This window comes from Takifugu flavidus, unplaced genomic scaffold (assembly GCF_003711565.1).
Source record: "Takifugu flavidus isolate HTHZ2018 unplaced genomic scaffold, ASM371156v2 ctg253, whole genome shotgun sequence".
Lineage (NCBI taxonomy): Eukaryota > Metazoa > Chordata > Actinopteri > Tetraodontiformes > Tetraodontidae > Takifugu > Takifugu flavidus.
In genome coordinates this window covers 22,241-48,348 of record NW_026621909.1, presented here as the reverse complement: position 1 = coordinate 48,348, position 26,108 = coordinate 22,241, and the positions used below count along the sequence as shown (strand labels likewise).

The following is a 26,108-nucleotide window of genomic DNA, read 5'->3' as shown; positions in this document are numbered from 1 at the left end:
AAGATTATAATGATTGATCCCTGGGGAAACACACGGTGGTCCTGGGATCAGCACAGGGATCACTTCCTTAAACTTAGCTACAGCATTATCTGAAAGACATCTGCTATAGTAAGACTGTTCTGAGGATAGAAGAATCCTTAATCATAAATGTAAAAGTGATCAAAGAATGGTCTGACAGGAGTGCGTTCTGAGGGAACACTGACACATGTTCTACCTCAACACCATAAGTCAGAACTAGATCTAGGGTGTGGTTGAAGCTATGAGTTGGTTGGTTTATCTGCTGGAGGAAACCAACTGACTCAAGTAATGAAATGAAGCTATTTCTAAAGCTGTCATTTGCAACGTCTACATGGATATTAAAGTCTCCAATGATAATGACTTTGTCCGTTCTAAGGACCAAGTCAGATACGAAATCAGAACTCAGACAGGAACTCTGAGTGTGGCCCAGCAGGGGGCCGATATACAACTACAAACAGAAGTGGCTTTTCTGTCCTCCAGTTCAGATGGGTGATGCCAAGAGTCAGGCTTTCAAATGAACTGGAGCCATATTTTGGTCTAGAATTAATTAATAACTTGGAGTGATAGATTGCTGCCACTCCCCCTCCTCGACCAGTAACACGAGGAATATGATAATTAAGATGGGTAGGAGGAGTAGATTCATTTGAGCTAACATACTCCTCCTCCTGAAGCCAGGTCTCAGTAAGACAGAATAAATCAATGTGATGATCCGCTATCAGGAGATATATATATGTTAACATATATGTTAAATATGTTATTGTTGGTGGATGAGGGTTCTATGGAAGCAGCAGAGAGGTGTGTAAGACTACAACTCTGCATCCCCACCAGAGGACAACACACTGGTAACAGCAGCAACGCCAGGCTTCCCCCCAACGGACAAAGAAACGGACACCAGATTTGGTGTCTCCTTCAGAATTTGTTAAATGTGTTTGTAAAATTTAACAATTGTTTATGTTAAAATGTTCATGTGAAAAAATCTGCAGACTGAAGTGTGAAGTTCAAAATGTAATCAGATTTATTTTAAAATCTGAAAGTTTTTGTATTTTACATGATTTATTATTTGTACAAACGTGGTGCAAAGTAATTCATGATTTGTTAAAAAATGTCAGTGGCTGGTAAAAATGGGACATTGTGATTTCCTAGGACTGTTGGAGAAGTGATCATTTTAAAATGGTTTTGAACATTTCTTTCAATTTGAAAAACACTTGCACTAAGACAAAATATAGAAATAAAGTGTTGCATATTGATATTTATCTGTTCCTGATCTTGTTAAATCATTGTTGATATTGATCGTGAGAAATCATTAACATGATCAGTGTCTTTGAGATGAATATCATTAACTATTAATAATGACATTTAGTTAAAGGTAAATTGAGCAAATTGGCTATTTCAGAAGTGTGTATCAGACTGGTAGCCCTTCACATGATTCAGTACCCAGGAAGTAGCTCTCCGTCTCAAAAAGGTCGGTGACCCCTGCACTAGACTATATGAGGTCATTTTAAAATTTTCCAATGAACATTGGATCAGTCTGGCCCTCGGCTTGGAGCTACATTTTTTATTTGGCCCTCCGTCCATTTGACTTTGACACCCGATTTAAATAAATCAGGATGTTTCCATCAGTGGTTAAAAATCCGATGAATGTGATCATCAAAATGCACAAATTCTGTCTTAAATCAGCATCAGCCGTCTTTGCTCATTTAAATATATGGAGCAGTGATCCAGGATTAAACGTTGCTGTTGTCCAAGATTACTGACTGATCCATGATGTGTAACAGATTTCTATTATATCGATTAACGTGAATGTTTGCATTGAAATTTGACAGAAATCTGCAGAATGTAAACTGTATAAAAGTTCACTTTCCCAGAAACAGTTGCAGTCTCATTATGGGCTGTAACTGTAGGAGCTCCAGCTTATGTCATTAGAATCTACATGATTGAGTTTATTCATGCTTTTAGTGCTCTTTTGACTGAATTTTACCAGGTAAAAATGTACCTTTTCTGCCCCCAATAAAAGAGTTCCTCTGGTAATGACTTATTAGCACACGGGCAAACAGGAACTCAGGCAGACACTAAGGAAACACAGGAAATAGTCCGTTCTTCAGGCTCAGGGCCCACACAAAGTCTATGGGTTGCAGGCTCGGGGAGTGGGACGAGCAGAGATGGAATGCGGCACCAAGGGGGAAGGTCGTAAATCCTCGGAACTGTACAGTTCCGCTGACAGTGGGCAGGAGTGACAGGAAGGGGCTTACAGGAGAGGAGGCTGACGATGTAGCGGAGCAGACTGGGGACGAGCAGCAGCGAAGTCGGGGCCAGGCGGAGAAGTCAAAACCTGGTGAGCAGCAGACAGGAACCAGAAACGCTGAGGCAGAAGTCGTAGTCAGGGGCAGAAAGCAGGTAGGCTGACCAGGGAACAGATGAGGCAGGCAGAACGGAGACAGGCAGGGTCGGTAACGGGTAATCCAGCAGGGAAATAACGCTGGAAAGTCTCGCATCAAGGCAGAAGAACAATCTGGCAAAGAGTGAGAGTGCAGGGGAGGCTGATAGCAGGGCTGATTGGGAATGAGCTGCAGCTGTGCTGCAGGTGAGTGGAGCAGAGGCAGGGGGACAGGAGGGAACTGGGGAAATGGAGCTGTGACAAACGGTGATCTATATGTAGCTATATGTAGCTATAGCGTCATTGGCCTCCACTCCAGCCACTCCTGGTAGTTCCTCAAAAACACTCAGTTTTTAGTGGATGCACAATCTGTGGAAGCCAACATAGAAACTTCTGAAGAGCCAAAGTTCTTGCAACAAAAATATAGTCCCCAATTAGGTTGTTTTGTTATCACACGACCCCGTCCCCATTATCTTAAGAGAATATAAAAGAATGAGTGGAGACAGAGGAGAGAATGAGACGTTTTTGGTGCGTGTCGCTCTTGATTTAGTGTTTATTTTTGCAGTAAACTTAAAGGAGGCCTTTACACTTTATGTTTGATTCCATTTAAGCTGATATTCCATTCTTGACATTCTGATGGGTTTTTGCTGGCTGCAGCTGAAATATTCCAATGCTCCATGTCACAGAGACAGTAAATACTAAACCCTAAAGATTCTGAAGGCATGATGTAAAATAGTAACGTATAATACAGACATTTGAAGAGACAATTAAGAGAATGTTTTCATGCTTCTAAGAGTGGCCGAGGAGCCATTTAGAACTTTATAAAGAAGCATTGTGTGATACCAGGAACTAATTTAACTTCAAGGCGAAGCTGGTTCTGCTTTGTCGACCATCGACTGATCTCCTGAAAGTCCACCAGCGCCTTTTAAAAACTGAATTTTTCATCTATGAAGGGAGTAGACGGCAGATGTTTCCACAGATGCTCTTCACCAGTGGTCAGTGAGTGATGCAGCAGATGAGTGGGAGTTGACTGGCTTCTACCAGAGATGACTCAATGTCTCCAGCCCATAGTGTGGATTCTCTACGAGATCAGACAGCAGCTTCACTCCTGAATCCTGCAGCTGGTTCTGTCTCAGGTCCAGTTCTCTGAGATGGGAGGGATTGGACCTCAGCGCCGAGGCCAGAGAGTCACAGCTGATCTCTGATAAGCTGCAGTCCCTTAATCTAAATAAAGAAGGGAAACTTTTATAAGGTTATAAGTGAAACCAGTATTCATCTGAAAGGTTAATCAAAGGCATGATCTGTAAATATTTAATTTAGTTACAGGTTAAAAAATGATAGTAATATGTAATTACCACAATTCCAACCTCTCAGGTTTGCACTGTTCCAGAGGAGAATATATATTGTTCTGGCCCTCACTCTTCCCAGGTTCTCCCACCTCTTTCCCTCCCATCTCATCATGGAGATCCATCTCACCTGTGGCTCATCTTTAAAGGCACAACCTGTCTTAGATGACTTCCTGTCTCCCTCACCATCTCCCTCCTCGTTGGCTGGTGTCTACCAGGCACCCTCACCTAGTTTTGTCTAATTTTGGTTACCATCTGTCGGCTTTTTCATTGTCCTTAAATCAATTTATCATGAATAAGTGGTCCCCGTGTGGCCCTCCCTCCTGAAGGAACTGGGCACAACACACACACTCAGAAAGTGTGAGGACCCTCGGATGGAATAATGGACATTTTTGAGAATGGTGTTTACCCCAGAGTTTCCAGTCGGCAGTTTGGAAAGTGGAGAAAACCACAGAGCAGCTTCACTCCTGAATCCTGCAGCTGGTTCTGACCCAGGTCCAGTTCTCTGAGATTGGAGGGATTGGACCTCAGCGCCGAGGCCAGAGAGCCACAGCTGATCTCTGATAAACTGCAGTCACTCAATCTGAAAAATGCAGGATGAGGTTATACGGTGCAGGTCTGCATGTTATCTGCGTCAGTACTAAACCTACGTTAGTTCTTAGTTGGGTCAGACCTGAATTCACGATATTACAAGGAATTTTTTTAATGTGGTGCATCACAGCAGTGTTGAGAACAGCCTCACTTCACCATCTTAGCAGCTGGTATATAGGTAGAAAAATGAAGACTGACCTGAGCCTCTCCAGTTTACAGTTTGGACTCTCCAGTCCAGAACAGAGCCGCTTCACTCCTGAATCCTGCAACGTGTTGTAGCTCAGGTCCAGAACCCTCAGATGGGAGAGGTTGGACTTTAGAGCTGAGGCCACAGAATCACAGCTGGTCTCTGATAACCAGCAGCCTCTTAGGCTAAAATAACAATTATTTTGAGAGAAGACAAATAAAAATCAACATGTTCCAGAGCAAAACACAGCTTACAAGCAACAAACCTCTGGTCCTGCACCGGCTTATCTGCCGTATGTTCCTATTTTGGGTTCTTTCAGGGCGGTTGGACAGATCTACAGCGTATGTAAAGTGTGTGTGGGTCAAAATACCTTCCAAGTTTGTGAGACCACATTTCTCAATAGCACTCAACTCTTGTCAGGAGTTGGGACAAAGCGACCCACTCCTGACAGCTTGTGGGCGATGCTGCAGCGACCCTGCAATCCCTACACTCTCTGGTGAAACCAAATCAAAGGTTTTAGACACTGCTGGATGCTGGAAGGGTGGCTATAGTCTGGACGCATCGTTCCCCTGACTGCACATTTCTCCAACAATGATTGGCAGCTGGTGTCACTTGTTCTCCAGATGAGAGAAGGAAAGAGAGCCCCCCCACAGTGTTTGATTGCCCCACTGCAAGCTCAATGCTGCCAGAAAACATTGCAGGAGCATCAATTCCCCTCAGGGCATCAACAAGGACCTCAGGAAAAGGTGCAGCTGCCACCTACTAGAGACAAGCACACTGAGCTGAGATTCAAAGCCCTCTCCTCCCAAGAGAAGAGCTTGTTTGTTGGAGGCTCTTCTGGGCGATACCTGGTGCCACAGCTCCAGCTCAGCCCGTCTCTGGAGCTGAGGTGGACCTGAGCAAGTTTCATGGTTCTCCACCACTTCCTCTCGCTGAGGACCTTCTCAGCTGGTGGTTTCTGCTCCACCTTCCAAGTTGAGCAGGTGATACTTCTGCATTCCTGCCACCAGTGTCTCTGCAGAAAGACTCTTCTCTACTGTTTTATATTATATTGTAGAAAATTAGGATTTTTGGTTGATGTCTTAGATGTTGTTGACTAAGAGCAGGTTTTTCTTTAATAACATAGAAAGATTCGATAGAAGAGCAAATATATTATTTTATGAGCTACTTCCACTACTATTATATACACATACTTCCATATTGTCTTAGATTGCAAGCTGCATTTATTGCATCGTTCATAGAAAGTCATATTTGTGAGGAGAAAAACTCCAATAAGGTCATTTTCTTTAATGACCATTACAAAAGAAGGAGGCGATGAACAAACAGATTTATCTAAAAATGTGTGAAAACTTATGCTTGGAAACCTTTTTAAAATGGTTGCATTGTGTAGAATCGGTGTAGAATCAACTTGTTGACTTCTGATTTGGACTCCAATGGAAGTGAGGTGCAACAATTGTGGATGCTGAAAGCTTCAGATCTTCATGAAGGTTTCTGTGGTTGGACTGACCTGCTGCCCCTTTAAGAGGGAGGCAGGTTTGGGCTTCTGGCTGGAATGAAGCCACCTAAGATGAGAATGACTGCAGGCTTTCGGTACCAAGGTTTAACAGGGTGCTCACTTCACACTTGGGCTTTTCTCTTTTTTGGGATGGCTTTTCTCAGTAGAGAAGGGGCATGGCACACTGCAGCAGCTTTCTTTTTGGGGTTTCTAGTTTTCCTTCTGATCTGAAGACAGGAAGAACCATTTTTGATTGGTCTGAATGTTTGGGCGGTTTTGTGGCCAGCCTAAAATAAAACAAGACAAATCTACAACTGCTACTTCCTTTCTAGTCATTGATGACCATCCTCACATGGGACAGATTTCCACAACCAATTTAATACTGCAAATCTGTCCTGTGTGGTCTTTTTTCTGAGAACTGTAACACTACGTTTATAACAAAGATCAAACATGGAAACCGTTATTGTCTCACTAGTTACACCTGGGAAAGTACTGGATCATCTCTGACTGACCTGAGAGTCTCCGGCTTACAGAGAGGATCCTGGAGAAAACCACAGAGCAGCTTCACTGCTGGATCCTTCAGCTGGTTCCTACTCAGGTCCAGAACCCTCAGATGGGAGGGATTGGACCTCAGCGCCGAGGCCAGAGAGTCACAGCTGAGCTCTGATAACCTGCAGCTGCTCAGTCTGGATAAGGAATCATGGCAAGAAATGATCTCTTATTGGAGGAAAAGTCATATTACACTTGCTGAAAAACATTATTTCATTTTATTTCATTATTCAATCAGGGCCCTTGGAGTCAGGAGAGCTCTGGCCCCCACTGATAAACTGGGATATTACAGCAACAACATAGTTAAAAAGTATCTATAAAATTGATTTCAATGGCTCATTTAAATTCATACTAAACTTCTCTTCTCCAAAAGTCAATGGAGTTTATCTTGAAGCCTTTCATTGTTTCGTTGTTATGTCGAAGATAAAAGGAAGCTGACCTGAGAGTCTCCAGCTTACAGAGAGGATCCTGGAGAAAACCACAGAGCAGCTTCACTCCTGGATCCTTCAGCTGGTTCTGACTCAGGTCCAGAACCCTCAGATGGGAGGGATTGGACCTCAGCGCCGAGGCCAGAGAGTCACAACTGATCTCTGATAACCTGCATTCACTCAGTCTGGAAAAGGAATAAATGGGGCAAATAAAAACACATTTCTAAATCTGGAAATGAAGAGAAAAGCAGAAAATGTAAAGAAATTTAGAAAAGACCAACAGAGGCCTCCTGACCTGAGCGTCTCCAGTCTGCAGTTTGGATGCATCATTGCAGAAGACAGTAACTTTACGTCGGCATCTGTCAGGCTTTGGTTCTCGCTTAAGTCCAGCTCCCGTAGATGAGAAGGGTTTGACGTCATTGCTGAGGCCACAACTTCCCAATGACTCGTTGAAAGAAAACTACCAGACAGTCTGTTGTGTATGAAACAAAAATAGTGAGTCAAACTTTGGGATTTCTAATCAACTTATCTGAGAATCTACCTCAACACAAATGTAGCTCATTTCCTGGAAAAGCTAAATTCAACACCGTAGAGCAACAGTTTGAACGACCATCAGATCTGAAATGCAACTGAATTATTCTCAACATTTGTCTTATTTTAGAACAGCTCATAATTACTCAATATTTAAAATGATTGTAGCAAATGGTTTAAAGAAACGTGCATCTTTTTATCTGTCTATCGGCTCTTTGGATATTTTGCATTTCATCCAATTTGTACGATCGTGCGTCAAGTCTTAATTCAGCGATCCGATCGATGACATCAGAGTCTCTGGTTGCATCGATTGCCCTCAGCTTCTGTTCTATCTGCCTGTTTCCCTTCAAATCATTTTCACTGCACCTTTTGTTGCTAGTGATGAAGTTGCCACCTAACGGGTGTGGAAAGGCTCAAACAACTTTGTGGGTCACATAAAGGCTCCAAACGGAACCGCCACAAAGACCTAAAACACCCATTTAAACCAACGAGGCCGGCTGTTTTTACGTTGAACAAATGAAGCAAAATAGTCACGTGTCATTAGTTAAAATGTGTTTTTCTGTCGTTTGAATACGATGTATACAAACAAACAAAAGTTATTTAATGACATGACAGTAATTTCATGATAGTCAGTTAACTTGTGGCTCCTATTATTCCTGCCTTATGTTGGTTTGTCTGGATTGACCTTTGAACTTATATCCAGCCAGTGTTGAACATTTCTGGATGAATTGTTGTTGTTTTAATTTATGGACGCTGCAATGGAGATAAAGAATTGAAGGAATGACCACTGGAGGGGGTATTGCTACCTGACATGATCCACTCGCTTGATTTAAACGCCGATGTCCGGCCCCAAAAATCTTTACTTACTGGAACTTCCTGCAGTTCCTCACAGCTGGAATCAGGCGACGTCGTCCCTCCAGTGAGGTTTGTACTGCTGCAGGTTCAGCTCATCCAGAACCTCCTCTGACATCTGCAGCAGGTAGGCCAGAGCTGAACAGTGGATCTCTGACAGTCTCCTCTCTGATTTCTTCTCTGACTTCAGGAACTCTTGGATCTCCTGATGGACTGACTGATCCTTCATCTCCATCAGACAGTGGAAGATGTTGATGCTTCTGTCTGGGGAGATTCCATCACTGTTCATCTCCTTCAGGTTGTTGAGGACCTTCTGGATGGTTTCTGGGTGGCTGTTCCTCTGATCCAACAGTCCACCCAAGATCCTCTGATTGGACTCCAGAGAGAGACCATGAAGGAAGCGAACAAACAAGTCCAGGTGGCCATTTTTACTTTTGAGAGATTTCATTAGTGCTCTCCTGAGGAAGCCATCAAGAGATGTGATTGGTTCAGAATATTCTAGGAACTGACTTATAACCACTGTGTCTTTCCTGGTGTGACGGTGGAACATGTAGACGGCAGCCAGAAACTCCTGAATGCTCAGATGAACAAAGCAGTAGACTGATTTCTGGAAGATCACACTCTCTCTCTTGAAGATCTCTGTACAAACTCCTGAGTACACCGACACCTCGGAGACGTCCAGTCCACATCGCTCCAGGTCTTTTGAGTAGAACATGATGTTTCCTTCCTCCAGATGTTCAAACGCCAGCTCACCCAACTTCAGAAGGAGTTCTTTATCAGCCTCAGTCAGTTCCTCTGGTCTCTGCTTTCCTCCATACTTCTGCTTCTTCCTCTTTATCTGAACCCTCAGGAAGTGTGAGTAGAGGTCAGTCAGGGTTTGGGGCAGCTCTCCTCTCTGGTCTCTGGTCATCATGTCCTCCAGAACTATAGCAGTGATCCAGCAGAAAACTGGGATCAGACACATGATGTGGAGGCTCCTGGAGGCCTTGATGTGTGAGATGATTCTCTTGGACAGATCTTCATCACTGAACCTCCTCCTGAAGTACTCCTCCTTCTGGGAGTCAGTGAAGCCTCGTACTTCTGTGATCCTGTCAACACACGAGGGAGGAATCTGATGGGCTGCTGCAGGTCTGGAGGTGATCCAGATGAGAGCTGAGGGAAGCAGGTTCCCCTGGATGAGGTTCACCAGGAGCACCTCAACTGACGATACTTGTGTGACATCAGAGATGAGCTGATGCTTGTTGAAACCCAGTGAAAATCTGCTTTCATCCAGGCCATCAAAGATGAACAGAAGTTTCCAGACAGTCAGATCTTCTGCTCTGATCTTCTGTAATGTTGGATGGAAAACATGAAGCAGTGAGAGAAGACTGTGCTGCTCATCTCTGATCAAGTTCAGCTCCCTCCATGAGAGCGGAAGCACCAGACTGATGTCTTGGTTCTCCAAACCTTCTGCCCAGTCCAGACTGAACTTCTGCACTGAGAAGGTTTTTCCAACGCCGGCGACACCGTTGGTCAGAACCACTCTGATGTGTCTCTGTTGCTCAGATAAACTTTGAAGATGTCCTGGCACTTGATTGGAGTGTCCTGGATGTTCTTCTTGGAGGTTCTCTCAAGCTGTCTCACCTCATGTTGTGTGTCCACCTCCTCACTTTGTCCCTCAGTGATGTAGAGCTCAGTGTAGATCTTGTTCAGCAGGGTTCCACTTCCTGCTTCATGAGTTCCTTCAGTCACATGTTCACATCTTCTCTTCAGACTCATCTTATGACCTTCTATCACCTCCTGCAGATCACTTCCTGAACATAAGTAAACCAATGATTTCCATCTATAATAAATCATCAACACAACTACAAATTCATGACATCACAAATTAAATCTCATATTGAACAGTTTTACTTTGTTTGGGCTTCATTTCAGCATCTCCAGATCTGCTTCCAGATTGTGAACAAGAGGACTCTCCTGGTGGAGCTGACTGGTCCCAGTTTGATAGGATGTGCTCCCCCCTCTCACTATGAAACACATCTCTATTAGTCCTTTGATTTATAGGATGAAAGAACCTGATCAAGACTCAATATTGTTCCAGCATTTATGTCTGAATTCATCTTTCAGTTTAAACATGATTCTTGTTTCTAATCAACAATATTCACATTAAGTCTGTAACTATATGACTGTCTGAGGTTTAAGTGTTAAACATCTCCAATAATAAACTCACAACCTGCTGCTGTTAATGTGACTAACAGCTGCCACACAAACACATCATCACGCTTTAGTTTTCTTACATTTGTCTGAACTTCTGAAGTCTATCATTCTATCTTTGGACCGGTCACTCTTCAGGGACACACAGCTGGGCACTGTGGACTCTGCTCTGTCCTCGTCCATCCTGAGGAAACATCAGAAATAGTGATGAGACTGTGATGAAGGTAAATAATCTGTAGAGGTTGTAGTTAAATAATCCCAATTCACTGCATTTTTATCAAACAGGAACATTTCTAATCCATTCTGGATAACAACTGAATCAATAAATCAATGATGTCTCTGTATAATTTTCATGTTTTCAGAGTTTAAGCTGCTTTTTTTAACTGTTCCCTGCAGTGAGAAAAGAACTGGCACCTTTTCCAGCCCCTCATCCTGCAGCACTGAATGTGCTCTAAAGTTCTTTCCAGAGCAAACGTCTCTGCACTTGCAGCAACATGTTGTAGTCATGGATCCGTGAGGAGAACCGGATACAGGAAACGCCCCCACTTTGATCCCAAAACCCAACTGGTGGCCAACGGTGGTCCGGCAACGACGGGGACGCTGGTCCATCGGGCCCACAACACTGGTTTTCCACAGGCCAACATGGTGAAAGGACTGTCTTCAGCTCAGCCACTAAATTATCTGGTGCTACATAAACATACTAGTCAGGACTTTTTAACTTCCCTCCTTTGTTCCCCTCTTCAATTATTTCTATGATCCAAGTCCTCAAAGATCACTGCTCTATTTAAAATAGATGAAAGAAATGACACCCACTCCTGCATTTCTTTCACAGTGGTTCCACAACATAGAACAATAAACCACTGTGAAAAAACGTGCAACATGAACCAAAATCCTGTTGGTGTCCTGTGATCCTGTGTGGATTTAGTTATTTAGTTTATTGTCTTAAATTGGTCCGGCTGAGAGATGCTAACTTGCCCACGATTAGATGTTGTTTGACAGGTAATACCAAAATATCCAGCTGTAACCTGGACTGTTGAACAGCTCTAATAACTCTAAGAGCTTTTCACCTGTCACAAAAAAGTTTTAAAATGTTGTTAATACCTGTTAAGACTCTCTAACAACGTTAACAGCATGATACTCACTTTACACTCAGCTTGTCGCTCTTCCTGCTTCGTCTGAACAGAATACTTTCACTTTAACTTTTAAAACCTAATCAACAGCTTCATGGCGTATATATTACTACCATAAAAGCATTCTGGGAGGGTTAAAGATCAAAGTTCTTTTAGGATCAGTAGCAAAGAGCAGAAAAATAAACTAAACTTCACTTAGAAAGACTATTCAACTATAACTAAAGCCAGACTATAAGAAAGTTAATAAGACCTCTTCATTTATAATGTATAACGATGTTTTGTGTAAAACTAAATATGAAGTCTTGTTGAATTTTCTTAAGCCAAGAATTCTTCAGCTCTATGCAGCTCTTCAATAGTAACAAAAATGTTTTCAAATCTTGATTTTATCTCCAAACACAACTGTCAATTCTTTTCAATAATGCTCTTCGTTTCCACTCACCTTGTCGGTCTTCAGTCTTCCTGCTCAGTCTGAACGGAAAACGTTTACCTTTCCTTTTTCCTCTGTTAATGACAACTTTATGGCTGTTGATTAATATTCCTCTACTATAAAAGCATTCTGGGAGGGTTCAAGATTAAAAGTTGTTTTGCTATTTTAATGCCATAAATATGTTTTTGCATTTAAATTAAAACTGACTAACTTAGTTAAATAAATAAATAAGATTTATGATGCTTCAGATTTAGAAAGACTTGTAAAAGCAGCATATTTCTGCAGCCCTGGAGTCCAGGAGGAGCAGCAGAGGTCAGAATGTGTCGGAGCGCGTTTAACTATTGTCTGCAGTTCCACGCGTGTCCACCGGGTGGCGGTAAAGCACCACATGATATTTCTCCTTTTTGGAACTTCTTCAGCTGCGTTGAGCTTTAAATCTTCACCTGTCGCTCCCTTTAAGCTCTAAACTTTGCGGTTCTGTGTGTAGTTTGTTGGTTTGAATATTTCTGATGAATTCTGATGATGATGAGTGAAACTGTCAATAGAAAGTTCGTCCATTTTTCTACTGCGTCACACATTTTCATTATTTATTGTCATTTTTGGGTCTAAACTGGACCAGTTCTGTGAGCTGTTTTGCTTTTTCTGTGGACCAGATGTTCCAGGCAGGTTCCATCATCGGACACAGACGGAGACAGGTCACGTGACAACAGTCAGCCTTTAGTTCTTTATTACAGGAGGATCTGGTTTATATACAGACACGTATCTGCAAAATACTAAAAAGTCTATGAACCCAAAGTACTAAAAAGTCTACATCCACGCACACGCGTGTATTAAGTGTTTATACACACGTGTGCGCGTACGTGCACACTGTATATTCATCTAATAACTGTTAGTTTCTAAAACAGCAAAGTAGAGTCACTGAGGCACGGCTTCACCTCCTTTACACCGAGGTTTCCCTGAGCAGGTGTGATGAACTGTTGCAGAAGGAAAAGCATGGAACATGTTAATAACCGGACACAACAACACTCAGGTTTATTGTCTGACGGCATCAGTGTCTCTGGTTGCATCTGAGGAGCATTGTGAAACCAGGAGCAGTGTAAATGAGGGGGGGGGGGGGCAGTGAGTGGATGCTGCATTCATCAAACACACAATAGTCAGAAGAGAAGAAGGAAGAACAGAAGCCCGTGTTCCTCAGTGTTGGTGTGGAGACGCCTGTTTGGAGGAGCAGGAAGCAGGCTGGACTCTTCCAGCTGGCTTTAATGCCACTTCTCTTCTGAGAACCTCCCAGCAGCTTTCTCTCCACCATCTTTTTACGCTGAAGGTTTTTGATCATTTCAGGTCAGATGTTCTTGGACTGAGGTTAAAAATGTTTGTTCTTGTGCTCGGAGCGAACCGACGATCCTCTAAAGTCAGGCATCCTAAAGGTGGATGTTTTCTGAGGCCTGGAGGCTTTAAAGTGGCGCTTTTACCCACTTGTCCTCGTTCTGTTGGAAACTTGATCCAAAAACCTTTTCTGGAGCTTCATGTTCTGCTTTTTTGAAGGAATGAAATGGTTTCATCAGCGCTGCCGGGGGCTGAGCAGGCTTCATAAATCTGAAGCTCTGAGATCCTTTAAAGATCTCCTGGAATCAGCAGATGGGGGTTTGATCAAAAACTGTAAGAATCAGTCAAGCTATCAAATCTTGACTCAGTCCAAGCGTGAACCAGTCCATCCAGAGCTGATTATGGCTCAGCCAGGAGGAAAGCACGGCCTGGGGGGGTTCATATGGAGCAGGCACACTCTGGCTCTATTGCTACTGAAAACAGCCCTTCAGCACAGCAGCCTGGAATACAGTTCTGGAGAACACCTGTTCCCAACAGAACCTGTTTAAAACGGGACCAGTAAAGATGCCCGGCGTGACCACGACCACGGGGAGAGAGGGGGGGGCAGAGACAGGCGGTAACGCCGCTGCCCACCGATTCACCTGGAAACAACAAAAACCCCAGCAGCTTGGACCCAATATGGCAGCGTGTTCCTCAGAAACGCTCCTCAAACTCTCCCCACAGCTTCATTGCTAAACAGGATTTGGGTTTTTTTGTCCGTGCTAAATGGAAAGTGTTTGTCCTTTGGTGGTCCAACAGGACCACGATTTGGATGGATGGATGATTTGATGTTATTGAGAATAAAAACAGCTGAAAATGGAAGCGGAGATGTTTCAGAGCACCAGAGTTCAGAAAGAGTTTCTAATCAAACACCGCCTGTTGGGAATGATGAATGGATGAATTTTGATTTAATTTAGACTAATTTAGACTAATTTTAACATCCTTTATGCCAGTTCCATAGAGCGTGCGCGCACACACACACTAGCAAAGATGATATCCAAACAGCCAAATAAATGGGAGTCAAAAGAAATCATTTAAAGCTCATATGTCAGAGTCAAGGTCGAGGGTTTTCTATGGCCCCCGGGATGATATTGATTTATTATTAGAACCGGCCCACAGGCCGCAGATGTTTTACACAGGCCAATACTACATTTCCCACAATGCAACGGTGACAGTCTGAGCGGGAGGCGGCTTCATTTCATTATTTATCAGTAGTCATTAGCATAACAGCAAAAGTTAACGTTCAAAACGGAAGGTGGACACTGAGAACCGGGGGTTCAAACAAGGTGGGAGTGGGAGTACATGTTCACGGAGGCAGCTGGGAAACCTGGGTGTCTTCTGTGTGGAGAAAGGGTGGCGGTAATGAAAGAATATCATCTGAGACGGCATCATGAAGCTAAACACGCGGACAAAGACAAGAATATGGACATGGAACAAAAGCTACAGAAGGTTGAGGAGTTAAAACCAGGCCTCAAATCTGGACAGGCTCTGTTCAGAAAAGCCAAATCTCAAAGCAAGGCTGCTGTCAAGGCCAGTTTGATTCTGGCAGAAGAGATCGCTCAATCAGCCCGGCCATTTCCAGAGGGGGATTCCATCAAACACTGCATGCTTAAAGTTTGTGAGCAAGTTTGCCCAGACAAAAGGCAACTCTTTTTAAACGGGAGCCTGAGCAGAAACACCATTGTTGTCCCTCAATCTAAAAGAGCAGCTGGAGAAAAAGGGGAAAGATTTCATGGCATCTTCCCTGGCTGTGGATGAGAGCAGCGACATTAGAGGGGACTCCAGCCTCAACGTGACAGAGGAGTTCCTGGCGTTACGTCCTGTGCACGGCACAACCACAGGACAGGATTTGTATGAAGAGGTGTCAAGATGTGGAAATGAGATGGAGCTGCCTCGGGAAAAACTGGTGGGTTGGACAACAGACGGAGCACCTGCCATGTGTGGACACAGGAGTGGACTGGTGGCCAAGATACGGGAGAAGATGCAGGAGGAAAACGTTACGGCTGAACTGACAGCTCATCATTGCATCATACACCTGGAATCGTTGTGTGCTGAAGCCCTGAACATGGAACAGGGAATGTTCACCATCACGCACGCAGGGAACTTTATCAGAGCCAAAGGTTTAATTCAGCGCCAGTTCAAGGCGTTTCTGAGCCAGTGGCAAACGCAGCGTGGTGATTTGCCCCATCACACTGAGGTGCGATGGCTATGCCAGGGAAAGGTGCTGCAAAGATGTTTCCAGCTTCCTGAGGAGATCGGATGTTCTTGGACAGCAAAGGGAAAGACACGACTCAACTCCCAGACCAAAGGTTCTTGTGTGAAACGGCTTTTCTGTGGGACATTCCGAGTCATCTGAATGCAATGAAGCTGCAGCTGCAGGGTCGGGGTGGTGTCCCCTCTGATATGTACAGTACAGTGAAGGCCTTTAAAACCAAACGCACTCTGTGGGAGGCACAGATGCACAAAGGAAACTTGAGCCACTTTCCCAGCTGCCAGACCCTGAAAGAGAAGCTCTCTACCAGTGTGTTCCCGAGCGCACAGTTTGCTGATTAAATGAGTGTTCTCGCCGCTGACTTCCACGCCGAGTCACTGACTTAAAAGCACCAAAAAGCAGGTTTGAACTGCTCAGCCGTCCGTTTGAGGTTGAGGTGGAAAGCTCAGCACCAAAGCTCCAAATGGAGGTGATTGAGCTCCAATGCAGTGATGCCCTGAAGGCAACACATGGGGCAGTGGGTGCTGCGGAGTTTGCCCGTTTCCTCCCCGACACACATCCAGGCTGCTCCAACGTTGCCTGTGTTTGGCAGCACAGACCTGCGGGAACAACTGCTTTCTTTGATGAAGCTGAACAAAACATCACACAGAAGTGGACTTCCTGCTGAACACCTTCACTCAATTGTGAGGAGTTCCTCAGCTCAGAGCCGGACCCCCAACATTGATGAACTCGTCCAAAAGATGAGACACCACCAAGTATCAGCCTCAAACAAGTGAACATTAAGGTGCAATAACACATTTACAATTATTACTCAGCTCAAGCTTAAAAGTTAAAGGTAAATATTTTTCACTGCACATGTGCCTTTTCCTTGAAGAAAGTGTTGTTTTTGGTTGATAGATTTTTGCACTTTATGTTATTGTATTTCAATCCAATTATGTTCTAAAAATATTCAGCTGAGTGAATGATAGAATGCTGCTTTAATTTTTTTCTTTGAAGTAATTTAGCCCACTTTTGCTAAATGAGAAAAACTACTGATGGTGCCTTGAATAATACCGCTTCATTCATTTATGTTCGTTCATGTTATGGGGATTTTTATAGAAAGCAATTTGTCTTTTGTGCCTCTTGAAAATTAAAAATGACTGACAGAGCCATAAGAAACTATTGCTTTATTAATCTGATCATATTGTAAAATATTTGTTAGGTTTTCAGTTGGTTCAGTTTGGTTCACTAGACCAGGGGTCACCAACACGTTGCCCGCGGGCACCCGGTCGCCCGTCAGAACCACCTGAGTCGCCCACCGGCCTGTTCTAAAAATAGCTCAAATAGCACCACTGACCAATGAGCTGCATCTCATTTATTTTGTTTGCTATATTTGTTTAATCACACTTACACATAAACTGGAAATAATAATATTTTAAAAAACTTTAAAAAATGTTTAATAAACTATGACCTAGTATAGTTCAAAGGTCAGTATGATGCGCATGACCAAAACGTAGCATCTACGCAGATCGCTACGACCAACAGCCTAGCGCGCAGCCAAAACGAGGAGACGACTGACCCATAAAAAGATGGCAGAAAAAAGAAAGAAGACGGATCATTTTCACCACGAAAGTTTCTTTCTCCACAAGAGAAGAACTTCTCACACTACTGCCCCTAAAGACAACTACGAGGGGAGTTGACATATATAACGAGGGGAGTTGACACATATAACGAGGGGAGTTGACACATATAACGAGGGGAGTTGACACATATATACGAGGAGTTTGACACATATACGAGGGGAGTTGACACATATAACGAGGGGAGTTGACACATATTACGAGGGGAGTTGACATATATACGGGGGAGTTAACATATATAACGAGGGGAGTTAACATATATAACGAGGGGAGTTGACATATATAACGCGGTGAAGGAGTTTCCGCTGCAAAAGCTGGTATCAGTGACTACAGACGGGGCTCCCGCTGTGAGCGGTCTTCGCAAAAGCCAACTCAAGGCGGCAGAGTCCGGAATTGAAAACAATATCTAAAGAACTCAAGTATCATACTAACAACACTAATATTCCATCTGTCTATCCCCAACTGAATTAACTCCCCACCTATCTCATCCGATTATTTGTAACAGAATGAGCAAATAACGTAGCATTTCCCTGTTCATATCTGCGACTTGCAATTTAGAATTTGTCAATAAAACTATGCTACGACACAAACTACAGTTTAATAGACTGCTGTGCTCCTAAAAAGAGCAGCATTTGTGGCTCATAAACCTCACAGACACTGCTTTGCTCTTTAAACATTTTTATGATGGTGAATTTTTCAATCAAATATCTTCCGTTTGATAATGCCCAAAGCGGGATTCGAACTCTCCCTCTGGGGTCTTCAGGAGGTTTCAATCAGGTTGTCTGTTACAGCGATTCTCGACTGGCCCGCACCGGCCGGGATCGATCCCTGGCCATAGCACATTGCTTTTAACTTGATTTCATTTATCGGAGTTGAATCTTGTTTGATTTGTTTGAAGACGTTTCACCTCTCATCCAAGAGCCGTTCTAGGCAGATTTGATGATATGACGCTCATAAGCTATATAGCCTTTTCTTTTTGGGGGGAATGGATTGGAGGCTGCTCCAACATTGACGTTTGGACTGTGACAAAGCAAAATGGACAACCTCCACCAGAATAAATGTTTCAAGAAAATAAGTTAGAGTTGTATTAACTTCAAAAGGCCATTTTCTTGCGGCTGCTCTCGCTTACGGCCATACCACCCTGAGAACGCCCGATCTCGTCCGATCTCGGAAGGTAAGCAGGGTCGGGCCTGGTTAGTACTTGGATGGGAGACCGCCTGGGAATACCAGGTGCTGTAAGCTTTTTGCACTCCTCCACTGGGTCAGCAGAGGCCGCTAGTGTTCCTGATAATTATCCAGCCAGATGTTATTCACTTCTTAAGTACTTCTAACATTGAGATTTAATGTTGCACTATTGTACATCGTTTTAGATTTAATATTTAACTCCTGTAATAGTTGGGATTTAATGTTGAACTATGTATATAGTTTGAGATTTAATGTTTTATGATGTGTGTGTGTGTGTGTCTGTGTCGCAAGGATGATCGGCGGTGGAGGAGACAGAGGGAGACGGGAGCTTCTTTACTCCAAAAATTTATTTTTATTTTCCAAAAATAAAGTGGTGTCAGAAGATGCCAGGTTGAATCCATACAATAACATACAGACCCTGCACACTTTTACACACCACAACTTTGACTCTTTCTCCAACAATTCTTTTTTCTCCAAAATAACAACCAACCAACTCAACATCCCACCCCGTCTGGGGCTTACTCCAGGGCTTCTATAGCTGTAGCCCTCCTACAGGTGAAACCAATTATCAAAATTATTACGCTAACTAATACATTTACAAACTCAAAATAACAACCGAACAGAAAATATAAAATATGCGTAAAACGCCCAAAACAAATGTCCACCATCAAAACCACCCAGTGCATAGTAAAATACATGTTCAACTTACTCTTCTAAAACACCCCCGCTAAAATAGATTGTGCCGTAGCACCTCGCGAAACCCCTCCATGTATACAATCATTGAACAGTCCATCGGTTTCCCCGAACCAGGAAGTATGTCCTGCTGGTGAGCTATTGAAATATTGGTGCTTTTGATAAATGACAAACAAATAAACCTCGATGCTTTTAAACAGCCATAGTGTGAGTGTGATTCTTTGGGCAACGTTAAACAGACGGGAGGTGACACGGTGAGGCAATATGACGCGCGTTGTTTACTTGGGTGGAAATAATTGGAACATAAATGCCGGTTGGCCATGCCGTGCATGTCGGCTACAATGTATTCCAATAAGAAGCTATGGTAAAAAGTGGTGTGTGAAATGCTTCAACCGAGTAAACCAAGACAGAACGGAATGGAAATGAAATGCAAACGTGTCGGCGTAAGTGGCACGGCTCACTCCTCGTGCGTGCGTGTGTGTCTGTGTACGTGTGTTTGTGTTTAAATAAAATTGAATTTCCCACTTTGGTCCACACTATTGTCAACATTTCTGTCTTCGCAAAAGCCAACTCAAGGCGGCAGAGTCCGGAATTGAAAACAATATCTAAAGAACTCAAGTATCATACTAACAACACTAATATTCCATCTGTCTATCCCCAACTGAATTAACTCCCCACCTATCTCATCAGATTATTTGTAACAGAATAAGCAGATAACGTAGCATTTCCCTGTTCATATCTGCGACTTGCAATTTAGAATTTGTCAATAAAACTATGCTATGACACAAACTACAGTTTAATAGACTGCTGTGCTCCTAAAAAGAGCAGCTCATAAACCTCACAGACACTGCTTTGCTCTTTAAACATTTTTATGATGGTGAATTTTTCAATCAAATATCTTCCGTTTGATAATGCCCAAAGCGGGATTCGAACTCTCCCTCTGGGGTCTTCAGGAGGTTTCAATCAGGTTGTCTGTTACAGCAATTCTCGACTGGCCAGCACCGGCCCGGGATCGATCCCGGCCATGGCACATTGCTTTTAACTTGATTTCATTTATCGGAGTTGAATCTTGTTTGATTTGTTTGAAGACGTTTCACCTCTCATCCAAGAGCCGTTCTAGGCAGATTTGATGATATGACGCTCATAGGTTATATAGCCTTTTCTTTTTGGGGGAATGGATTGGAGGCTGCTCCAACATTGACGTTTGGACTGTGACAAAGCAAAATGGACAACCTCCACCAGAATAAATGTTTCAAGAAAATAAGTTTGAGTTGTATTAACTTCAAAAGGCCATTTTCTTGCGGCTGCTCTCGCTTACGGCCATACCACCCTGAGAACGCCCGATCTCGTCCGATCTCGGAAGCTAAGCAGGGTCGGGCTGGTTAGTACTTGGATGGGAGACCGCCTGGGAATACCAGGTGCTGTAAGCCTTTTGCACTCCTCCACTGGGTCAGCAGAGGCCGCCAGTGTTCCTGATAATTATCCAGCCAGATGTTATTCACTTCTTAAGTACTTCTAACATTGAGATTTAATGTTGCACTATTGTACATCGTTTTAGATTTAATATTTAACTCCTGTACATAGTTTGGGATTTAATGTTGCACTGAGATTTAATGTTGCACTATTCGGTTCGATTCCCGGCGTATTCCCTGGGAGGTCGTATCGGGCCTTACTGGCCTGTGGGACACGTTGTCGTGACTATGTCTCTCGACTGGTGGGAACGCCTGGGGATCCCCCCGGATGAGCTGGAAGAAGTAGCTGGAGAGAGGGAACTCTGGGCCTCTCTTCTTAGGATGCTGCCCCGCGACCCTACCCCGGATAATTGGTGGAGGGTGGATGGATGCCAAAATCACTTCAGCATCCAGGTCTGGGAACAGCAACTCAAAACAGATCAAACTTTATGGTTGTAGGAGCTCCGCCAAGCCTCTGAAACTGAATTGAATGTATATTTAAATAACTTTAAAACATTTTAAATACTACATCTGCTTCCACCTACTATTAACACACTGTTTATTCTTTTCTGTTAAATGGGGAACTTTCAAAAAGGTGTTTATCCACAGTTATAAAGATAAACTTTAATGGGAAGGTGAATATTGTCTTATCATATGTAAAATATATAACAAAGTTCATCCATGATTAAACTTATATCTTCAAGGATTATCCACATTAATCCGGATAGATAATAGAAAATATATTAACATCACAATGATTTTTATAATGAAAAAACTAAAGTAAATCAGGCCCTTCCTCTTATTATGGGGTTACTGGAAATGTCTCTTTATTGTATAGGGACAGAGAAAACTTCATTTTGTGGGTGTGTAATTTACCTATTGTATTGATTTGTCCTTAAAGTCTAATGGTGGCCAGCAAGGCCGCTGGGCTCGTTCAGCCCCAGAGGTTTCACACACTGGGCCCCTGGCCCGGAACCCTTGGGCTCCCCCTGGGCCCTGGACTTATCTCCATACACTGTATAAATGACTGATGCAAATGCACATCTGTCCGTCCCAGGGAGACGGGCCCCTCAGCTGTGGAGCTCCTTCAGGTTTCTTCTTTTCCTTAAAGGCATCAAATTCAAAAAGAGTGAATAATTATCATTTTAAACATTAAACATCTTGAATTTAAAGCTTCAAAAGCAAAGTGTTTGTCTATGTTCTCTTTCCTATTGGAACTGCTCCTTGTAGAAATGATTTGGAAAAAGAAAGACTTTTAAATGACTTTAAACAGACTTTGAGGAGCCTCACAAACATGAAACGGATCAGAACTGGGAGGTCTGGGCTTTGGTGCCTGCTTATATGAAAATCAAATGAAATAAAAATGCAGCCAAACTAAAGTTCAGTGACGAGCTGTTTTATTGATGAGTAACACTGACAAGCTGTAGGTTTGCTGCCTCATCTGTGGTCGGGATGCAGATGTGGACCTCACGGTCATCATCATTCCAGCTGTGAACGGACGCCACGGTAGAGGAGCTCAGATGGAAGGATGAGGACAGACGACACATTAATGGTTTTTATTCTTGGTTTGGAAGTAGTTAAATCCAACCTCTACTCTGAGCTTCAGGCAGCAAACACGACAGTGGAAAACGGCTGTGCAAATATATTTTGGAGGACAAAGTTCAGCTGCTCTCTGGCGTTTGTGTAATGCAGCCTGGCTTTACCTGGACAATCAATGATGTTCAGCAGCGGCCTCAGCAATGATGAAGGCCCCTGATTACATAACAGGTTGTCCTTCCCTTTTGTGAGGAACTTTCCTCTCCTCAGTCTCCTTCCTTCTGAAGAGTGAGCGCAGGCTTCACCTTCATGGTAAATGGTACTGGACTGGAGACGCTGGACACAGATGCAGGATGGGGAGGAGATCCATGCAGGTCAGTCAGGACGCATGGGAGCAGCAGAATCCCCCAGAGGAAGAGGACTCTCTGGCTCCCAGGGTCCAGAAACATGTCTTCTACGCTTGAATGTACACCTATAGCAGCACTTTAATATGCAACATTTAAAGATGAATATGAATGTAGACCCTTTGGGAAGGTTTTTCCAGCTTCCATCATGTTGTAGGTGCTGTTGGAGCACTAATAAACTAATGATTACACAGAAGCAGCACATCAGAGATAAAGAACAAACAAAAGCAAAGTCCAGCACCTTGTAGGGAGGATATTTTGTAAAAGCCTCGGCTGCCGTTGCACCGTCGGGGCTTTGGGGGCCAACAGAAACAGCGAAGGAGAAGGTGAGTGCACAGCATCACGACAGTCGTCATGACGAGGGGGTTATGCTCAGTTCCCTCACTGCTGTGGTTGGTGTGTGTTGAGGCACAAGTGGTTGCAGAGCAGCAGAACAAACACTAACCAAGATGCTCTTTGCCTTCTGCTTCTGTCTTTGTTCACTAAGATGAACGCCACCCGGTGTGTCTGGATTTTGTCCATAATCATCTGCGTGGCCAGAGGCCATGTGGGGAACGACATTGGTCAAAACCAGAAGGAGCAGGACACCTCAGCTGACAACAGCACTGAGAGCCTTTCACTGGTCACTGCAGCCAACAGAGAGTTTGCCTTCAGGCTGTACAGGAGCTTAGCTGCTAACCCTGACTCACAAGGCAAGAACATCTTCTTCTCCCCAGTCAGTGTGTCTGTCGCCTTGGCCGCTTTGGCGGTCGGAGCGCGTGGAGAAACCCACCGACAGCTTTTCAGAGGTTTGGCTTTCAACAGCACCTGGCTGAGCCAGACGGATGTAGACCAGGCCTTTCAGAGCCTCTTTGAAAAGACGAAGAAGGCGTCCAATGAAGTCACCAGTGAAGGGACGGCTGTATTTATGGACAACCTCTTCAAACCACAGCCTGAGTTCCTGGACACCTTGAAAAAGTCCTACTTTGCAGATGGATTCAATGTTGATTTCACCAAAAGCAGCGAGAGCGCCAACACCATCAACAAGTATGTGGAGGAGAAGACCAGTGGGAAGATTGACAAACTGGTAGAAAGTCTAGATCCGACAACAGTCATGTATCTAATCAGCTATATCTATTTTAAAGGTAAACACCTGGATGTGGTGCGATTTAGGCGTGTTTCTTGTTCATTTGAAAGTTTTAACTGTCAACCACAAACTGTGATTCCATGACTTGTAAAACAGGAAAATGGGAAACTCCGTTTGATCCAGATCTGACCAAGGAGGACTTATTCATGGTGGATGAAAAGACCAAGGTTTGATGAAGTCCACAGTCTTCGGCAAAACCTTCAACCGAATCTCATTTACAAACATGAAACTTTGAATTTTCAGGTTCCAGTTCAGATGATGAATATTGAGAAGAGATTTGAAACCTATCGTGACCAGATGTTTAACACATCGGTCCTTCACCTCCCATTTAACAGCTCTCACTCCATGTTGCTGCTGTTGCCGGACGACATGGCAAAACTGGAGAATGCAATTTCTGCCGCTCATGTTACCAAATGGCTGAAATGGATGAAATACAGGTGTGGAAAACGGAGACTCAACGGCTAACTCTTGGTTATTGATGTGGCGGTTGGCTCCTGTCCGTCACCTCATGGTTGTGTCTGTCCCATATCTGTTCCCCAGGAAATACAGTGTTTATATTCCCAAATTCTCCATCAAAACGTCATACTCACTGAAGACTGTGTTGACTGAAATGGGGATGGTAGACATGTTTGGTGACAGGGCAGACTTGAGTGGTATTGCAGAGGGGCAACAACTGGCAGTCTCAGAGGTAAAGATGGAAAACAGGAACAGCATCAACAATGAGCACAGATTTCTTTCTGACAATTGATTATGTCTGGTATTTCTTGTAGGTTGTCCATCAAGCTACCCTGGATGTTGATGAGGCTGGAGCCACTGCCGCAGCTGCTACAGGCATCGCAATAACACTTTACTCTTATAATTATGTTCCAGTCCTGAAGTTCAATCGTCCCTTCATGGTTATCATCACTGACCACAGCTCAGATAATATCCTCTTCATGGGCAAGATTACCAACCCAAACATCTGATGCACTAAATGCCTGTTTTGCACAATAAGAATTGCATCACATATAAAGAGCCTTACAAAAAAACATTTGCCTTGTAGAGTCTCACTTTATTCCTCCTTAGAATGTTTCTGAATCAGCTCTAAAAATAAAATAGGTGCTGAAGAGCACAATTTTAATCTGGTTTGATACAACAAACACTGGATGATCTCAGCTGAAGATCCTGGAGCTGGCATATGTATTTACCCACGTATAATGCTGCCTGCTAAAGTATAACCACACAGAGAGGCCTGCATACACGTGCAACGCTATTGTGGAACGACGGGGGCGCACAGTCCAGGAAGGCCAGATGAATGTGACGTAATCATCTGTGTGGTTGAGAACGCCTTCAGTTCTCTTGTTAGAATCTTGACCCAGGTGTCGTCCACATATCTGAACCAGTGGCTTGGGCCAGTCCTGTGAAGGATGTCGGGCTCGGGTTTCAACCTTCTCCCAGTATACTGTAGACTGGCAACTATGGGAGAGACTGGTGAGCCCGTTGCACCACCATGGTTCTGCCTGTAGAGGCCTTCTCTGTACTGGAGGTAGTGGGTGTTCAAACACAGGTTCCAGTATGGTGCAGATTTGGGCCGGTGTTAAGTGTTCTGTCTGGAAGGTTCTGTCTGGTGGTTGTGGTCTCTGTTGTCTCGGTGGTGCACGTGAAGCGTCAAGTGTTGCTGCTACACCTACAGACATTAATCGTTAAAGGTTAAGCTGAAACCTTCACTCCACCAAGACAACTCATCTCTCTCCAACTGCAGATTTTTTTCCAGAATCAGATCTGCCGCCTCATTCTTTGACCCTCCCACCGAGTATCACCCTCTAAGAGAGACAAGCTTCGTACTGACGTGCACGCTCGTTAAAGGTCCAAAGGTCAGTAACTGGGAGATGATGGTTGGGATCAAGTTGAGCTCTGCTGGCAGCTCTACCAGAGTCTAAATGTTTTCAATATGAATCCAATTCTGCTAATGTGGTGGCGCTTCTTCGTGTCAGTGCAGACTCGTGCGCGGGGCTCGTGCACATGAGGGTTAGGCTGGTTTGATGCAAGTCACAGTGAAGTGGGTGGGGGTGGGGCTTGTGTAGCATGTGCCGGCCCCTCTCAAACTGTAGCAAACTCGGCCTTGCTCACGCCCTGATGATTGGCGGGGGCGTGAGCCCCTCACCTGTGCTAGTCTGGGCTGGGGAGGGGGCGAGGCAGAACTTTCCTCTTTCTCCATGAGGCTGGAGCAGCGAACGGATCTGTTGATGACTGTTTGAGTGTGTGTGGTCATGGCAGTGGCTTTTTGTTGTTTCTGCTTCAGGCTGCAGAAGATGGGGTGCTGCTGTAGTAAGACTGAGGAGTGGAGAGACAGCGACAGCGACAGCGACAGCGACAGCGAAAGCATCAGCGGCATCGACAGTGACATCAGCAGTCTGTCA

The 26,108-nt window shown here is 44.0% G+C and overlaps 2 protein-coding genes, 1 long non-coding RNA gene and 2 other non-coding genes across 6 annotated transcripts; 3 read left to right on the top strand and 2 right to left on the bottom strand.

Moving 5' to 3' along the window:
• Positions 1-1,010: 1,010 nt before the first annotated feature.
• On the bottom strand, positions 1,011-5,593 carry LOC130519940 (uncharacterized). 2 transcript variants are annotated; one of them, XR_008948535.1, is made up of 4 exons: positions 4,528-5,592; positions 4,148-4,321; positions 3,444-3,616; positions 1,011-3,293 (listed from the first exon to the last, which is right to left on the bottom strand). It is a non-coding gene; the product is annotated as an uncharacterized LOC130519940 (long non-coding RNA). The 2 variants fall into 2 exon arrangements; XR_008948534.1 differs by having other exon boundaries at positions 1,011-3,616; positions 4,528-5,593.
• Positions 5,594-5,597: 4 nt separating this feature from the next.
• On the bottom strand, positions 5,598-9,973 carry LOC130519939 (NLR family CARD domain-containing protein 3-like). The gene is made up of 4 exons (XM_057023547.1): positions 8,387-9,973; positions 7,284-7,460; positions 7,000-7,173; positions 5,598-6,238 (listed from the first exon to the last, which is right to left on the bottom strand). The coding sequence occupies exon 1, from the start codon at positions 9,333-9,335 to the stop codon at positions 8,418-8,420; it is 918 nt and encodes a 305-aa protein (XP_056879527.1). The 5' UTR covers positions 9,336-9,973; the 3' UTR covers positions 5,598-6,238; positions 7,000-7,173; positions 7,284-7,460; positions 8,387-8,417.
• An 8,464-nt stretch (positions 9,974-18,437) lies between these two features.
• On the top strand, positions 18,438-18,556 carry LOC130519945 (5S ribosomal RNA). The gene has a single exon (XR_008948537.1). It is a non-coding gene; the product is annotated as a 5S ribosomal RNA (ribosomal RNA).
• A 1,948-nt stretch (positions 18,557-20,504) lies between these two features.
• LOC130519946 (5S ribosomal RNA) lies at positions 20,505-20,622 on the top strand. The gene has a single exon (XR_008948538.1). It is a non-coding gene; the product is annotated as a 5S ribosomal RNA (ribosomal RNA).
• A 2,373-nt stretch (positions 20,623-22,995) lies between these two features.
• Positions 22,996-24,737, top strand: LOC130519943 (serine protease inhibitor 2.1-like). The gene is made up of 5 exons (XM_057023550.1): positions 22,996-23,707; positions 23,806-23,876; positions 23,953-24,146; positions 24,250-24,397; positions 24,480-24,737. The coding sequence occupies exons 1-5, from the start codon at positions 23,071-23,073 to the stop codon at positions 24,672-24,674; spliced, it is 1,245 nt and encodes a 414-aa protein (XP_056879530.1). The 5' UTR covers positions 22,996-23,070; the 3' UTR covers positions 24,675-24,737.
• The last annotated feature ends 1,371 nt before the right edge of the window (positions 24,738-26,108 follow it).

What these genes read in the sequence shown, in the direction of transcription:
- LOC130519939 (XM_057023547.1), bottom strand. Translation starts at nt 9,335, where the DNA reads ATGTGTCTGATCCCAGTTTTCTGCTGGATCACTGCTATAGTTCTGGAG.
- LOC130519943 (XM_057023550.1), top strand. Translation starts at nt 23,071, where the DNA reads ATGAACGCCACCCGGTGTGTCTGGATTTTGTCCATAATCATCTGCGTG. An exon ending in TGGTGGATGAAAAGACCAAG is followed by an intron (nt 23,877 to 23,952) that starts GTTTGATGAAGT and finishes TTGAATTTTCAG; the next exon opens with GTTCCAGTTCAGATGATGAA. An exon ending in AACAACTGGCAGTCTCAGAG is followed by an intron (nt 24,398 to 24,479) that starts GTAAAGATGGAA and finishes TATTTCTTGTAG; the next exon opens with GTTGTCCATCAAGCTACCCT.